At 41.9% G+C, this 14,854-nt stretch overlaps 4 protein-coding genes across 4 annotated transcripts in view; 1 reads left to right on the top strand and 3 right to left on the bottom strand.

The window, feature by feature from the left end:
* The window catches only part of eefsec (eukaryotic elongation factor, selenocysteine-tRNA-specific), a 10,653-nt gene extending 9,826 nt beyond the window's left edge, over positions 1-827 (bottom strand). Inside the window, exon 1 of the mRNA XM_039796384.1 lies at positions 4-827. Coding sequence (XP_039652318.1) covers positions 4-362 — 359 coding nt within the window. The 5' untranslated portion in view covers positions 363-827. The remainder of the gene's footprint in view (positions 1-3) is intronic.
* Positions 828-1,140: 313 nt separating this feature from the next.
* On the top strand, positions 1,141-8,791 carry ruvbl1 (RuvB-like AAA ATPase 1). Its single transcript, XM_039798372.1, has 11 exons — positions 1,141-1,281; positions 2,442-2,528; positions 2,633-2,765; positions 5,274-5,425; positions 5,823-5,912; positions 6,602-6,751; positions 7,365-7,428; positions 7,524-7,722; positions 7,824-7,926; positions 8,007-8,098; positions 8,400-8,791. Exons 1-11 carry the CDS (start codon positions 1,141-1,143, stop codon positions 8,557-8,559), a joined length of 1,371 nt encoding a protein of 456 aa, XP_039654306.1. The 3' UTR covers positions 8,560-8,791.
* A 500-nt stretch (positions 8,792-9,291) lies between these two features.
* mustn1a (musculoskeletal, embryonic nuclear protein 1a) lies at positions 9,292-10,692 on the bottom strand. The gene is given in 4 exon segments (XM_039798371.1): positions 9,292-9,657; positions 10,021-10,150; positions 10,243-10,296; positions 10,299-10,692. Coding segments are annotated over 4 exon segments (330 nt in total). The 5' UTR covers positions 10,347-10,692; the 3' UTR covers positions 9,292-9,559.
* Positions 10,693-11,230: 538 nt separating this feature from the next.
* rft1 (RFT1 homolog) lies at positions 11,231-14,531 on the bottom strand. Its single transcript, XM_039798370.1, has 10 exons — positions 14,219-14,531; positions 13,968-14,053; positions 13,728-13,850; positions 13,339-13,630; positions 13,119-13,253; positions 12,733-12,993; positions 12,493-12,637; positions 12,288-12,393; positions 11,949-12,198; positions 11,231-11,800 (listed from the first exon to the last, which is right to left on the bottom strand). The coding sequence occupies exons 1-10, from the start codon at positions 14,279-14,281 to the stop codon at positions 11,636-11,638; spliced, it is 1,626 nt and encodes a 541-aa protein (XP_039654304.1). The 5' UTR covers positions 14,282-14,531; the 3' UTR covers positions 11,231-11,635.
* Positions 14,532-14,854: the final 323 nt, after the last annotated feature.

The raw sequence follows: 14,854 nt of genomic DNA, 5'->3' as shown, positions 1-14,854 counted from the left end.
TACCACCTATCGATGACACCTGTAGCACCAAAACTTGCAGAGAATTCAGAGAGCTCACCCCCAATGATAGTCCGAATAAGAGAGGCGTGTCCCGGACAATCCACCAGGGTGAACTGCAGGCTGTCATACTGCTGCTGGCCTCCGCTGTCCCGCAGGTGATCTGGAAGATCCACCGTGAAGGAGGAGAAGCCGAGGTCCAGTGTGATGCCCCTCTCACGGGATTGCGGGTTCTTGTCGAAGGCAGCCGTGGAGGCGGTGCTGCTAAGCGCCCTGGCAAGCGATGTCTTCCCACTGTCGACATGTCCGAGCACCCCGACGTTGAAATTTAATGTTTTGGTACGACTGTCAGCAGACTCTGACATGTTGACGCCAGTATGATGTAACCAGCGTGCGTTGAACTCAGCTCCAACGGAAATGTCAAAAAGCGTTATTTGCTGTCAGCAAGCTTTTCATTTGTTGACACAAGATTATTAAACCCGAAATACATTCAACAACGAGCTGTTTACATTAGTTAGCTAGTGGTTTACAAAACAAAGATAGCTATAAATAAGACTTTAACGTTACTTCAGCATGAAAACAGTTGAGAGAAACGTCTCCCTTTTTGTGCACTCCATCCTCGGAACAACATGCTAAAGCGGAACATTTATTCAGTAGCAAACAAAAGGAAAAAGAGGAAAACTGACCTGAAAAAAAATGATTAAAACATCACTCTAAAATGTCGATGGGGAGATGAGGACCCTGTATCGTTTTAGTTCTGCATTCATTTGAGACTCTTATTTAGCTACATTTTCACAAGTTGTAAGCAGTTTCTACTACGACAAAGCAACTGAAACACAAACGGAAATGAAAACTGTCACGGGCGGTGTTTTTGTTGGTGAAAATGATTGACGTGGACTTTAGCCAATCAATGTGTTGTATCGGTCGACAAGATCCAATAGTTTTACTAGATAGTCTAAATAGGCGGTACTTCTGGGTATTACTTCCGCTGATTTTCCCCATAGTAACCCACATGGAAACCTGTGTTTTGAGTTTCGGCGCCGATTGTGGCGGTGAGAAATTTATCTGAGGCACAGAAGGTACTTTATTCACCGTAACTTGTTTTTCTTCTTTTACATCACACGTTGTAAAGCATTAGTAACTATGAAGATCGAGGAGGTGAAAAGCACCACGAAAACTCAGCGGATCGCCACTCACAGTCATGTCAAAGGACTCGGGCTAGACGAGGCCGGGAATGCTAAACAGGCAGCATGTGGTCTAGTAGGCCAGGAAGCTGCAAGAGAGGTAATATTCATGTTTAACTGCATCTACGTTATTCTTGTGTTGTTTGGAGGAGTGACTACTAGAGCTAAGTTTTTTGCAGGGATGATTTCGCCCATTGCAGGCGGTCAGGTGCACCAACAAGCTAGTTCCGTTAGCACTGTGGTGGCGCTGTTTCTTATTCAGGTCCGGTTAGCTCACCTAAAGGGAAAGTCCACCCTAAATAGAAGTCACGTGTATTAATATTCTTTAAAAAAATAACTGGAAAAACTACAGCACTTAGTGGATTTTATTGAAATATATGGATATTTTATCAGTCAAGTGGAGGACCTCTATTCATGTAAAATCAATCAAGATGTGAAGATTGAATTCCAAACAAATATATGTCTGTGTCCACAGTCTGACACAAATTCATTGATGAAGTACCAGCTTTAAAAATTGTCAACAGATATAGACAATGATATGACTATATAAGACTCTGATTTCCAGGCTAAGGAGACCCCTGACTTTTTGTAGGGATACGTTACTGTCTAAAATAAAGGAACGCAGATGGACAGATTGGCCAGAGGTTAAAATGCACTATGGGGACAATGCAGGCACTTGGGGATCGATTAACATACTACATACATAACATACTGTTCTATTTATTTATATAAAAAAAAATTTGTCATATTCTACTGATCTTCATACTATTCATCCTGCACATACACTTATTCTTACTACTCTTATTATGTTACCACACTGCACATACTGTACATATCTCTCTATATGGTTAATTCAGAATATCCATATTCTGTTTTTCTTATATATTCTGCTAATACACTGCCTATATCTATATTATTCTTACTACTATTATGTCACTGCTACTACATTGCACATATTTGTACATGTTGTACATACATTGTTCATATTACATAGCCATATTTATTCTGCTCTTATAACACTGCAATATATTTCTTGTCCTGTCTATAGTTTGTATATCACATTGCACTTTTCTGCTTTTTTGCACTTCTGGTTAGACACAAACTGCATTTCGTTGTCTTTGTACTTGTACTCTGCACATTGACAATAAAGTTGAATCTAATCTAAAAGTCCCACAACCAGCTACTTGTATTGTAGTCAAGTCCTGTTGACATTTTACCACTGTATGTCAGTATCTATTCTATATATGTTTCACTCTCCAGGCTTGTGGAATCATTGTTGAGCTGATCCGTTCAAAGAAGATGGCAGGAAGGGCAGTGGTACTGGCAGGGCCTCCCGGTACAGGAAAGGTAAGTGTGCAGTGTTCATTCACTAGCAAGACAGCAGATAGCTTAATTGAATGTGGCCTGTGTTGTTGCTGCAGATTTTGACTCTTTTGTACTTGTTCCTCTAGACTGCCCTCGCCTTGGCTGTAGCACAGGAGTTGGGAAACAAGGTGCCTTTCTGTCCCATGGTTGGCAGTGAGGTCTACTCATCCGAGATTAAAAAAACAGAAGTATTAATGGAGAATTTCAGGAGGGCCATTGGTGAGTGTTAATATGATTTAGCTCCTTAGGCATAGCTTCTACCTCCAAAACAAGTCACTGTGACTGAGGTTGTTGTTGTTCTTTTTGCTCTGGGTGGTATTTCAGATAGGTTTAACAAACTCTGAGTGTAAACCTGATGTCTGAGTTGATTTACCCTGAGATGGGAAACTCTGAGTTTTCGGTTTCAGAACAGCTGATAGGAGTTAGTTCAATCAACTCGGAGTATGTTCACGCGCGTGCACCACCATAATAAAAAGGCAGCATGAATGGAGCCATGATTCTACTATTCACCATGGTAACAACCACAAACAAATGGGTCTGCGGAAATACTCATGCGCGCATACAGCGAGTAAAAAAAAAAGCAACAACGGCTGCTGCAAAAGAGAGAATTTGCGTGGGAGAAAATTGCTGCTAGAGTAAATGCGTATATTCCAATATAGTGTATATCATTTTTAATCATAAGTATAGCCTAACATTACTGGTGAAATGGTATTGAACCTATAATCTATTTCATTTAGGTGCAATCCTGCGGGCGAAAAAGTCCTAGTTCTAATTCTGAGGCTGCAGCACCATCATTATCAGAATTATAATTCATAATCTTTTATTTCAAAGGGTTTACATCATTCACCTGCAACGTTTAAAACACGTTTCAGAGTGAGTCACACTTGTGACAGCGCTTTGCTACAGTGGCTTTACTAAAATTCTCCGCATCACCAATGCTGTAAAGACAAATGCCGTTTGCAAAAAAACGTAATGCGACACAAATAATCTGCTGGGATGTAAGAGCATAGATGGGTGACGTTAGTGATATGAGGACGCATAAGGTTATGTAGGCCACATAACTGATCAACTGGGAAGAAAAACAATACCGCTCAAATAGGAAATTATCTGAAAATTAAAATGTCGGGGCTTCAATATCATCTCCCGACGTAGGTTTAACTCTGTGAAGTAAAGCAGCTTCTTCATCAATGGGATCGTAGACAAAAGGAAATGCCATGTTTTGAGAAATAAAATGTTTTATAATCTGCCTAAAATGGCAAAAAAAAAATTTTTAACTGCGCTAAAATGTGCCTGATCCAGACTGAATGAATGACTGAGGAAATTAAAGGGCGCTGTGTCAGAGGGAGGAGACTGAGACAAACTCAAGGTTTCTTAAAGAAAACCTGCTCCCAACCAGGTTAGGTTCACAGGCTCAGTTACCATAGTAACTGACTCTGAGGTGAAGTTACCTCTCTTTCTGAAACAGAAAACCCAGAGTTTCCCTCATCTCAGGGTTAACAAACTCAGAGTTTTCACTAAACCTGCTTTCTGAAATACCACCCAGATCTGTAGGAGTTGGCAGTTATCATGATTGGTTACACTAGTGTCATTTTTAAATACTGGCAAACAGTCAATTGAAAAGGACAGTAATGCCAAGAGAAAGCAAATGTTAAAAAATTTGGTAACATATTTGATGAACAGTGCTTCTTTGTAGTTGAGGTACAGTATGAGTAGGTGAAATAAATATACGTTTACATTTTCTTACTCTTGTGATATATATTTATTTATTTATTTATTTTCTTCTTCATGGAAATATATGAAATGTGTATATATAAAAAGAATTAAGGAAAATGTAGCTATATTAAAAAAACAAAGTAATATAATCACCAGAATTTCTACTGAGACGTTCAGTGGTGAGGTCTGTTCATTATCCTGACTAAACAATACATTGTTTCTGGAAAAACATGAAACCTACTCCATCCACTTCCAATGCATTGGGTCAGGGCCGCATAATTGCTGTTTCAAAACCTCCGCACATAAAATCAAAATTGGCTGTCTGTACTCAGGCTAAATGGGGAAAAATGTTTTTTAGTTCCTCCACTTTCTTCCTCTCTTGGTGTAAAAGGACCTTATATGTTTAACTCATTCCCTGAGTAGTCCTTGGGCAGGAAGAGCAAGGTGTCCTGAACACACAGTTCTCATGAGTTGAAAGGCAACACTTGACAGCGGATTAATGAGAATGGTGTTGAGAAGGCTGGCGAGGGGGGCAACGGGGTTTGTCTGACTGCTGATGGTACCTGTCGCAGCGTAGGAAATGGAGCTTTGGTAGAGAGAGAGGTGGTCATCAGCACCTTTTGCTCCTCCCCTAGAACAGGATCCCCAGGGGGGAGGGGGGCTTCATTTTGAAGTTGTCATCACTCTGCCGATAAGAGTGCCATGACAGACAGTCCTTGCCTTAAGCATTGCTGTCTGACCCTCACCACAGCGGATCAGCCACCTGTGTCCTGCTCATACTCAGTGCCACCGGCTGCATGAAAGAGGAACAAGAGTGTGATCACGTTACACAAGACGATGCCCAGATATTTCATGGGCATGTGCACACGTGTACCATCTCTGTAATAAAGTGCATTGTTCAGTAGGCTGAAGGAAGCCGTGGCTTAGTTGATACAGGAATATAAAGGCTTGATTGAGTTCTCACTCTGCACTGTGCGGGCTTGTGTGTGTGACTATAATGTCACCCACATTCAGGACTGCGTATCAAAGAAACAAAGGAGGTGTATGAAGGGGAGGTGACAGAGCTGACCCCCTGTGAGACTGAGAATCCCATGGGTGGCTACGGAAAAACCATCAGCCACGTCATCATCGGTCTGAAGACGGGCAAAGGCACAAAACAGCTCAAGGTCAGACTGGGAACTAATAATCTTTTTTTTCTTTTCTTTTTTCATCTGCTGCATGTAAAGCACCCTGAGCTATATCGCACGTATAGAGAGTAATGATAATAACTGAATTCATGGGAACTATTATTAATTTATCAAGGTATGTCATGTTTGCTTAAATATTTATATGGTTTTCTTTCTACCTAGCAATAACTTTCATCTTGCCTCCACATTGTGTCTAGATGTGATGGTTTTTTTTCTTCTTTTCCTCACAAAACTTTTACCTGAACATTGATAATAAGACACCCTCTCTCTCTCTCTCTCCCTTAACATGAGTATTCTGACAAACCCCTCTGTTCATGTTTCATCTCCAGAGGACCGACAGTGTCTTACTTGGAAATCTCTTGTCTTGTTCCATTAGCTGGACCCCAGTATTTATGAGAGTCTTCAGAAAGAGCGCGTGGAAGTGGGAGATGTCATTTACATTGAAGCCAATAGTGGAGCTGTCAAGGTATTGCAATATCACTTACCATGTGTTACTCCCTCACAACTGTCACAGATTTTGATCAGCCAATCGGAGCAGAAAAAAATATGTACATACCAGGTTTTAATTAACTAAATTGTTTAGTTCACAAAGGAAACATTTCAAATAAACCGTACGAAATATTTGGTTGGACCAAAGTTCAGTGTTTCCTGTCTTGCATGTCCTCGTCAGTCCTTCACGGTGGCGTTCTTTCAGCTCTGCATCAAAGCCCTGCTGCTTTTCTACTGTACTCTGGAATGAGCCTCTCTCATTCCTGCAGCTCTTCATGCTCCCTCTATCTCTCAATCTCCCACAATGCCTCTTTTGCAGCAGCAGGGCCTGTGGCCTGTGTTGACAGGCCACGATGACGGTTCCTTTAATCGCCGCAGGTGGGCCGGCGGCGCGGATCGCCTCAAGTCAGAGGCCAAAGGAGGAGGGCTGGACAACACATTTGTTACTGTTGACAGCCGTATCATGACCTGCCTTTCTGAAACTCTTTCATCCCTCAGCTGCATGGCCTCCATTCACCTGCTCTCCCTCCTCCCCCTGTGCTGTCTGTTCTTTCACTGTTGTCCAGAGCAATGTGAGACATTCGTTTTTGTTTAACAGTGGGTAGATTTTTTTATTTTTTTTTAATTCTTATCATTAACACATTTTTCTATACCGTGTCTTTGCAGAGACAAGGTCGCTGTGACACTTTTGCTACAGAGTTTGACCTGGAGGCAGAGGAGTATGTGCCGCTGCCCAAAGGGGATGTCCACAAAAAGAAGGAGATAGTCCAAGATGTCACACTGCATGACCTGGACGTTGCAAATGCCAGACCCCAGGTAAGGAACTGCAAATGGCATGTCAATTAATATCAGTCTTACAAAATAGATAGTTTCCACAGTTACCCTACAGTCACATTAGCTACAAAAGAGAGCAATACGCATTTGCTTCTGGGCGCTCCTGGGCGGGCCTAGCCTACTCCTGGTTGCTTGGCAACAGTAAACAGAAATTCTTCGGTGCTACCTTCAAGCACGTCTTAAAAGTCACTTCAGAGGTATTGTTAAGTCACAAGAACAATGTTTTTGGATTTAAAAGTATTTATTTCTCGATAGAAGTAACAAAATATATGAGATGAAATGCCAAACACATCAGATATATACAGAAATACGTCCTGAAGCGTTTCCGCCGTCTTGAATGATTTTCTTCGACTCAAGCAACCAACGTACATACGTCACGCTGCCTTCACTCCGATTGGCAGTCGCTTGGTCGCATCGCTCCGCATTTGCATAAAATAGACTTCTTGTCTATTTCAGCCCCGCCTTGCTCGTGGCAGCGGCAAGCTCGTCGCTGGCAAACGGCCACTCCCATTGAAAAATGAATGGCAGCCTGTCGCTTTGTCGCTATATTTTTTTTTTTTAAATAATTGCTTCTTCCTCTTTTTTTTTATCTCAGGGAGGCCAGGACATTCTCTCTATGATGGGACAACTGATGAAGCCCAAAAAAACAGAAATCACAGGTAAAGAGAACCTGACAACTACCCCGCCCGCATCTCTAGCTGGCTTCAGTTGATTTTTATTGTTTATCCATTCCCTGTTTTCATTCATATTTTAGATAAGCTGCGTGCTGAGATCAACAAGGTGGTAAACCGCTACATTGACCAAGGTGTGGCTGAGCTCGTACCTGGTGTGTTGTTTGTGGACGAGGTGCACATGCTGGACATCGAATGCTTCACATACCTCCATCGAGCGCTCGAGAGCACCATCGCCCCCATCGTCGTGTTCGCCTCGAACAGGGGGAACTGTTTGATCAGGTAGGAGGTCCAACAAAATTGTCAAAAATTCAACATAAAAGAGCATTTTTCTCACTAGGATGTAAGATTTCTAGCACTGACAATCATTTGTGGCTCACCAGGGGGACAGACGACATCAGCTCTCCACACGGGATTCCTCTGGACTTGCTGGACAGAGTCATGATAATCCGCACCATGTTGTACACACCACAGGAGATGAAGCAGGTGAGTCTCGGCATCAAAGTATCTGCATGTGCGATGTGTGCCATTTGTGCATGTGTCACCAATGACACTGTGGTTCGTAGATCATCAAGATCCGTGCTCAGACTGAGGGGATTAATATCAGCGAGGAAGCTCTTGCACACCTGGCAGAGATCGGCACCAAGACCACCCTTAGGTAAGATTGTACATAATGTATCAATGAACAGAGTGAAGAAATATGCGGCCTTGCATTGAGCATCCACAGTTGTCCAGTTTCTGGAACAATTATCAAGTAAAGAAAATGGAAAACAATTGTGGTTCTTTGGCAAAAAAGTCCAAATTACTATTTAAGGTAAAGTTTCAAAGGGAAACGTACAGTGTAAAAAAACATGTTTACCCTTTCATACATTTATGCCCTACAGCTCCTCACTCTTCTATTTATCATAAACTGTATGTATATGTGTGAGTATACTGAGTGGCTATTTATGTTTCCTTAGGTACGCTGTACAGCTGCTGACACCGGCCAGCCTGCTGGGCCGTGTTCAGGGAAAAGAGACCGTGGAGAGGGAGCAGATAGAGGAAATCAACGAGCTGTTCTATGATGCCAAGTCCTCCGCCAAAATTCTCCAAGATCAACATCACAAGTTTATGAAATAAAATTGGATTTCCACCTTTTTCCTTTCACAACTAGCAGAGCTGGTGTTTAGCCAGCTGTTATGTGGTTCACTTTGATTCTCCAGCTTTTCTTCATGCTTTTTCTTTGCATTTTTCCTCCACGCCACGGTTCATTCTAGTGTCTCTGCCTCATCTACTGTAGTAGTTTTGTTCTAATAAAGTTTTATTCATTCCGTTCATAAAAGTAATTTTTTGAATAAAAAGCAAAACACAAGTTGACGGTTTTCTGTAATATTTTTAGAATGGTTTATTACATTTATTCTGATATTTACTATATTGCTGGCACACACAACGAAACAGGATGAATGAGACAGAATTTGTTGTGAAAATTTTATAAAAGATACATTTTTTTTATATCAAGAAATAAAATGTCTTGCTAGTCTTTAATGCAATTGTTTCAAGTGCAGTATTACTGAATGCAGTATCCATTCTAACCCTGTAATTCTGTTTTAAAAATGAAAAAGTGGCTTACCGTTAGGGCTCCACAATTAATGGCAATTTTATCGAAATCGCAATATGAACTAGTGCAACATCCAAATCGCAGGGGGGCACAATATTTGTTAAAGACAAAATATGTGTCAAACCATTCTAAAATAAAGTATTGTGGTGCTGCAGAGACGTCCTGGCCTACAAATTGTATCCTACAGACTAAAGAAAAAATCTTTGTTTGGTACAGATCCTCACAATCATTTTTTTCAATGAAAATGAGAAGAATGATACAACAATGATCATTCCCTCCAATATCGTGAATCATATCACAATATCAGTCAAAATAATCGCAATTAGATATTTTCCTAATATCGTGCAGCCCTACTTATAAGTATATAGAAATTATTTGTTTAAGGAAATTATCACTTTAAAAAAGTGCCAAAGCATGCCATGACCAAACAGAGTTGAGTTCAAAAACACAAACTGGAGGACAACCGATCCAAACCCCTGAAGTGGAACAGGTGTTGTCCAACCGTGGTCAGGAAGTCCAATGCTACTTCCTGATTGGTCGAGCCGAGTGCGTGTTCAAAACAGTCTCCACTCCTGACCTCGCTCCACTGAACACCGAGGGAGCAGCTTTACCAACTTTCTCTGTGAAAAAAGAGAAACAACAATCAGAATAGTTCACTGTTAATGAGGCAGTGAGAAGGGTTATGTAATATTGTGGATATGCTCTGAAAAACATGCACACGCTTTATCCCACTGGGTGAGAGAGAAGACTCCCATCATACCTCTCTGTATATGGAGTGGAAACTTGAGCATAATGAGGTAATGCCCCTCACACAAACTCACTGCCATGTGATCTTAGCTGAACCAGATGCAGAAAACAAGACTGCTTCTTCAGTTTCATCTGTAGGACTGTGTGTTGTGTTGTGTGTGTGTGTGTGTGTGTGTGTGTGTGTGTGTGTGTGTGTGTGTGTGTGTGTGTGTGTGTGTGTGTGTGTGTTTCCTCACCGCACTCCTCCATTACTTCGATTGTCTTGCTCTTCGCTGGTCCACTCTTACCCAGTCTGTTCAATGTTTCAGTCAGGTCCTCGTCGCTCACCTCAGGACGCTGCATTTGTTCATCTTTTTCCTGACCTGGCTGAGGGGCAGTGAAAAAAAATAAGTACGACAACACACCTGTTATTTCTGGCTCTCAATGTCTGCAGAAAGTCTCTAAAACAGTGGTCTTACGTGAGACATGTTGGTTGAGCAGTTGAAGATATGCTGTGAGAAAATCTTCTCTCTGTGAGAGGTTTCTCTTTTTCTCTTGTGAGTCCAGTCCAACACACTCGCATACATATATACACAACCTATCAGTGAATCTCTAGTGGACAATAAATCTGTTCTTGAGACTAATAAATGACGCAACGAGTGTATACGCTCCTCCTCTTTTCTGTCTTTCTGCCTCTGGTTGTTCTCCTGGTCTGCTGTCCTCCCTGCTGCTTTATTAGGAAGTGATGAGATCACTGCTACAACTTGTGGAATTACATTTCCCCAAATAAATCCTAGAGATGCAATAATATGACAAAAGTGTGTCTGTGCATCCTCCCCCTGGTAGCAAGTTAAACAAATTGGACTCAAAGTTCAAAAGGCATGACTCAAAAGATAAGGAGCTGGCTATCTTAAGACGTCGACAAACTTTATATCATGCCTGAGTCGCACACAAATACATGCAAAAAAGGAGCAGAGAGGAGAAGAGAGAAGCATTGCCCTTCTTTAAAAGAATGCTGTTCCCACCCCTTCCTGCTAATTTTCCATAATTACATCATTATTCAGCCCTTAGGGACCCTAACTTCAGTGGCAATATGTACAGAGGAAGAACAAATAAACAAAGTTCTTCCAAGCAACATGTCAAATAATCACTGAACTCAAACCTACTTAGCTTAAATATGACAACGCTGGTGCTAACAGTGTGCAAACCCATGCTCTAGAAAGTGTATACTTCCTCACAATAGATATTTGTAGCAATGAAATTGTCACCAGGATATGTGAACAGAATAATGGACCTTACGTTTTATAAGGCGGTGAAAAGCAAACCTAAAAATGAGAGTTTTGGTGATTTGACACCAACATTTAGACATGTGCAACAGACTCTTTAGGCTGCTTACAGTTTATAAATTTCATATTTTTCCATTAAAGTAAATGAAATTTTCCATCTAAAAAATGAACACCACACATGTGAATTAGTAGTCTTGCTTTACTGTGTAGGACAATCTATTGTCCTGTAACAAATTCATCCGTTTCTTAAAAATACATTTATTTCTTTATCGGATCCCAAAACAATCATGACATGTTTGTTCATACTTATATGAGCCAACACAGGAATGATCCAGTGAAAACACATCAGCCACACACACACACACACACACACACACACACACACACACACACACACACACACACACACACACACACACACACACACACACACACACACACACACACACACACACACACACACACACGGTTAATTTAAAAAAGTTGTTCCCTCGTTTTCACACAGTAACTGTCAGTCAGCAGCTCTTGTTAGAACTTTTTGTAGTAGAGCTTTCTTCCAGTCCAATATGGCAATTTCCAGTACAATTCAAGTGTGTTTCTTTCTGTATTGGGGCATGAGCTGAGTTCTCACAAACTGAATAAGCTGAGTCTCTGTGAGAAGAACAGCCACAAACACACCGAGCAGACATGCTGCTCCTACGGCGATATGGACCAGCCTTAGCAACCAGCCGCTGTCACAGCAGAACACACCCTGCGACCAGAAAATAAAGAAGCTCAAATTAGGGCCACTGATTTGCATAATATTTAATGCAGATTATATAGAATAAAACTACAAGGTAATGGTCGATATATAGAAATAAAACCTGAGTGGAGAATAAAATGAAATGATTCTCTTGTACCTCAGACAGCGCTGTGACAACGGCACTGACAGCAAGTGCCAGTAGTAGGAGTGGGGAGGGCAACAGGCCTCGCAGAGGTTTCCATTGACTGGACTGGAAGTAGCGGCGTATGTAAAGCAGGCTGTGCAAAATGCGGAGGCCCATGTTAAGGCAGTTTGCCAGTATGAAGCCCACACCACCAGCCCACCACGTCAGCATGTAGGACAGGAACAGGAAAGACAAAGACAGAGCCAGCATCACCAAGTTATACCTGAGGACAAAACACAAACACAGTGTTAACTGCCAGGTTACATGATGTGTAATGACTGAATGTATATGTATACTTACTACATTACTTACCTGTCAACCTCTTTTTGGCTCATGGCAGCAAATACAAAGCACTCGGTTACACCATTTACAGCAAGCAAGAGAACATAGCAGCTGTAGCATCGCAGCAAAGTGGGTCCTTTAAGAAAAACAAACACACAGAGCAGTGACTAAGAACACCAAGCAAAGCAGAATTTGTCACATATATACAATACAGACAGTGTTTTTTTTTTGTTACCTGCCCCACTGCTAAGTAGAGAGCCGCCATAAATGTCCAGAGCCAAGTAAGAGTAGGCGTAGCCAAACACTGAGATAATCAGACCAACCACCAGCACCAGTTTCAGCAGACACTCTAGGACCTCTGCTGCAATGGCAACATCTTCCTGTAAACAAAACCCACAATATGAAGTAAAACCAATTATTCCTTTCTAGCCATTAACAAAGACTTTTTGGTGTTTTTTTTTTCAAGACTTTGCACCTGTTTCTGACTTTTGACATCACGCCCTCGCTCCAGCACTTTTGCAAAGAAGATATAGAAGCTTTCCTCGATGGGCAAGAAGATGAAGCGAGCCACCATGGAGCCCAGATTATTGACAATATCATAAACTCCCTGGTCTCCAAAGCTGAGGACGTTCAAGAAGGTCATGACGTACCGCTCACCCTCTGTCAGGATCTGCTTCAGGAAGGACTGCTTGAAGAAGCTCCATGTGAGCCGGGCCAGAGTCCAGTCAACCAGCGGCTATAAATAGAGCAATAGAAGAGGATCATTAGTCCTGTATGGTAACAGTTTATCTTGTAACTTATCTGATTTTGTGAAGATGAATCATGAATAATAAATAGTGATATTTTATCCTGCCCTACTACCTCTCCATCAGCTCTACAGGGCAAGAGATCGCCAACACGGTGCAGAGGAAAACCCTTCTTGGCTGCCTCTTGAGAGCCCAAGAAACGAATGAAGTAAACAGCGTAGCACAGCACCAGGAATCCTGTGTACACCAACTAACAAAAGCCCATAGCTTAAAATCATTACATACAGAGGAAGTAATCACAGAAATAATGCAGAGGACTTCAGCTTATGTCTTACATGAGCAGCAGAGAAGATGTAAAGGCCCCATTCACAGGCGAACACCACCAGCACCACTGTCATACTGCACTTGGCAATCATTGCTAAGCTCTCAGCGACCACCTTCAGTCGGACAAACATGTGAGCTTGAGCCAGGACCCAGAGGGGCTCAGCCAGGAGCTCCTGCACTCCTGACAAAGCAAACAACACTACAGCAGGGCCATAGTAAGGGACAGTCAGGGGGTCTGGGACCTCCAGGAGCCACAGCCACACACAGACCAGCAGGGCTGCCCATAACACACCCAGAGGCAACCTGAGAGGTAAGAAAGGCAAAGACAAGACACACGTCTACACGCTAAATACTCAAGATTAAACACACTTTACTCATTTTGTGAAATCACTCAACTCACGTCAGCCATAGCAGGTTGATAACTTGTCTCCAGCTGTGGTTCGTCCCAGATACCCCGCTAAGACAGGCTCTCCGGAAAGCTTCTCTGGATAAAAACACTAATGTGGAGTACAGCAGTGTAAGCCTGCATAACAAAGACAAACACATACATGTTACAGCAGCTGGTGCAGTGAAATGTGCTGTATTGTGCTCATCTTGACTGGTGGCACTGTTCTCACATCTCAGCATCTGTCATCCTTACCTGACATTGACAACACCAATCAGCTCCTTGGACACAAACCGAAGTGTGAAAGCGTTCAACAAAAAGGTGAGGACACGGAACATCACCTGAGATAAAAATAATAATAATAATAATAATTCAATTATTAGTTATGGGTTGGTATGGGGTTATATCTCAACAGTGTGTGTGTGTGTGTGTGTGTGTGTGTGTGTGTGTGTGTGTGTGTGTGTGTGTGTGTGTGTGTGTGTGTGTGTGTGTGTGTGTGTGTGTACCTGTAGCAACACATTGTACGATGCTAGAGTAGATGCATTCTTCAGTACATCCTGAGTACTCATTTTGGACTTCCTCTGACTCGTTGGAAATCTTGGTCAAGCGTGAATTTGACAACGTTTCCGCTGCTTTCTATTAAGGAAATTCATTATAGAGTCATACTGTAAAACCCTCAGGGTTGCTGCCTGAAACCCGATAACAATAGCGCCTTATTGCTCATGTAAAAGTGTGAGATTGTCAAGCAGCAAAGCTAGGAGAAGTAGCCATTGAAGTAGCAGTAAGACTTCCGTACACATTGTACGGAAACACGTTACGCGGTGACGTCAAAGAGCGTTACGTCCAACGCGGTGTCGCTAGAGGGCGTAACCATCCTTCTGACTGCTTAGTAGTGTCATACACAACAGGTATGTCCCTTTTTATTGTGAATCTCTATGTAATGATTAATTTTGTTACTAACATATTGGCACGTAATCTATTACACCAGCTTTTTAGTTTCATTATGTATAGTACAGGCCAAAAGTTTGGACACACCTTCTCATTCAATGTGTTTCTTTATTTTCATGACTATTTACATTGTAGATTCTCACTGAAGGCATCAAAACTATGAATGAACACATATGGAATTATGTACTTAACAA

Source organism: Perca fluviatilis, chromosome 4 (genome assembly GCF_010015445.1).
Source record: "Perca fluviatilis chromosome 4, GENO_Pfluv_1.0, whole genome shotgun sequence".
In the NCBI taxonomy this organism is placed as follows: domain Eukaryota; kingdom Metazoa; phylum Chordata; class Actinopteri; order Perciformes; family Percidae; genus Perca; species Perca fluviatilis.
This window is presented reverse-complemented; position numbering and strand designations above follow the sequence as displayed.